General features: G+C 37.8%; 1 protein-coding gene across 1 annotated transcript; it reads left to right on the top strand.

The window, feature by feature from the left end:
- Positions 1–281: 281 nt before the first annotated feature.
- Positions 282–1,175, top strand: LOC149158920 (uncharacterized). The gene is made up of 3 exons (XM_089433411.1): positions 282–635; positions 729–763; positions 852–1,175. The coding sequence occupies exons 1-3, from the start codon at positions 449–451 to the stop codon at positions 972–974; spliced, it is 345 nt and encodes a 114-aa protein (XP_089289537.1). The 5' UTR covers positions 282–448; the 3' UTR covers positions 975–1,175.
- Positions 1,176–1,946: the final 771 nt, after the last annotated feature.

Below are 1,946 nucleotides of genomic sequence, written 5' to 3'. Positions count from 1 at the left end.
CTATATGTTTATTTGCCACGTAAGTGGGTACAAGTTCGAAGCTGATTAATGGTATTTTGGTACTAATACCACAGTGGTTTTTGCCAAACCACGAGGGTCTGTGCGATCCTTCACGAGGTAACGGGACTACAGCCTGCCCTGGAATTTATGGCCGCATGTACATGACTTCATATCACTTGAGCTCTGATATTAGTACAACTGGAAACTGTCCCACCTCTTGCTCTGGCTGCAACATGTGTTATGCATTTGGTTCGTCGATCGGTCAGTGCCATCCGACGGTGATAATGGCTCTGAGATTATCCATCTACCCAACTCTCTGTTTCCCATCGGTATACTGCTCATTTACGTTTCATGGTGGAGGGTTTTGTTGCTCTGGTACTCGTCTACTCCTGGTTTCTCTACGGGTTTCTTAGCTCGGCCTCCAAACCTTGTGGGTCTGTCTATTCAAATGTCGCGGAGAGGTAGTTTTGAACCCTTGTTATCTGTAGAAACAGTTTCTGACTTGAATCATCCTCTGTTTGAATCGACGGTTGTTTTGATGCTTGGGGTTAATGCATTTCATCACTGGCCAAGCTGGGCGCTCGACTCTTCAGGCTCTAGGAGGATTGGCAGTTATCTTCCTCGGCATGAACCAGGTAATTTCTCTTTTAAGTTGTCAATCTATTCAGTCATTACAGGTTTCCTCCTACCCTAATCATTTCTAACCCTAGAGTGATTATTTCATGCAGTTGGAAGACCCCCGGATACAACTTGCAAAACTCAAGTAAGGATTTGTTCCTATGCTTCGTGATTGATGCTGGCATAATTCTGGTCCATCGTCCCTGTAATAACATTTTCCCGTGGTTTTGCAGGTATGTCGCGCTTTAAATAGAAAAGGGCATGAGGTTAATTATGATGGGCTTGATGACGAGGTCTACTCACAACTCTGCAACTGTTATAGGTTGGAGCTCACTCTCATGGCCTTTAATGGTTGAACTGATGCGGTCTAGGGAACTCACTCATGTGAAATTATATGCAATATAGTGTTATTTATATCGCGGCTGATGTATTTTGTAGAAAAAGTTAATAGGAATCCGTAGGCTGTAATGTCGGTTCTTGGTGTAATTAATCCCTTCCTTTTTGTAATTGTTTAGGAGAGACTGAGAAAGGTCTCTCGGATCTTAATTTATTTGTTGGACAGGATTCTGATATTTATTAAGTTATGAACTCCTGGGTGTTGATATATTTTCATGGTCGTTTATATATATATATAACTGATTTGTTTTGGAATGTATCTGTTAGGCGAACAAGTATGTTCTTCATAGCTTGCAGATAGATTATGTTTTTTGTGTGAAACTTCTCTGTTTCAACAATTTTGGTTGTCATACTTCCTCGGGAGGGTTTCACTATTGACAAATTGTTTTGCCCTGCTTCCTTATGATTTGGTCTTTAATTTAGTAGTAATCTCTGCGTTTAATAGACTTTCGTCAATTGTAAAAGAGGGTTTAGTCTTATTCGTATATGACTGCTTCTTTTGCTCTTATTAAGTTCACAAAAAAGATAAATAGGTTAGTATGAAGACAATCCTTTAGTTAATATGAGAAGGAATATGCAAATATTTTGCTTGTTCCGGGTTTAAAAGCTATGAATTTTCATTAAGGATTTGTTTATTGTACTGTTTAATCACATGTAAAACTCTGGATAGGGAAGGTAGAGTACAAGACATTTCATACTTGTTGTAAGTAAACATTTCTTAACATTAAATTCATAATTTATTTTGCACATGATTGTCTGCATTATTTCAATAATACTACTAAACATGATTGTAAATTATATTAATGCATCTGGGTCAAGAGATATCATTGTTCACTAATGCATCTTAAAATCTTTTAATATGACTAGTTTTCCAATGTATCTTTATCAATTTGGATGACTACCTTGCTAATGCATATTTATCACTAAATCTA

The sequence above is a fragment of the Pinus tabuliformis genome, chromosome 5_2, assembly GCF_031772625.1.
Source record: "Pinus tabuliformis cultivar Carrire ecotype Pingquan chromosome 5_2, CPIR1, whole genome shotgun sequence".
Taxonomy (NCBI): domain Eukaryota; kingdom Viridiplantae; phylum Streptophyta; class Pinopsida; order Pinales; family Pinaceae; genus Pinus; species Pinus tabuliformis.
Note: the sequence above shows the minus strand (reverse complement) of the source record. Positions and strands in the feature narration are given on the sequence as shown.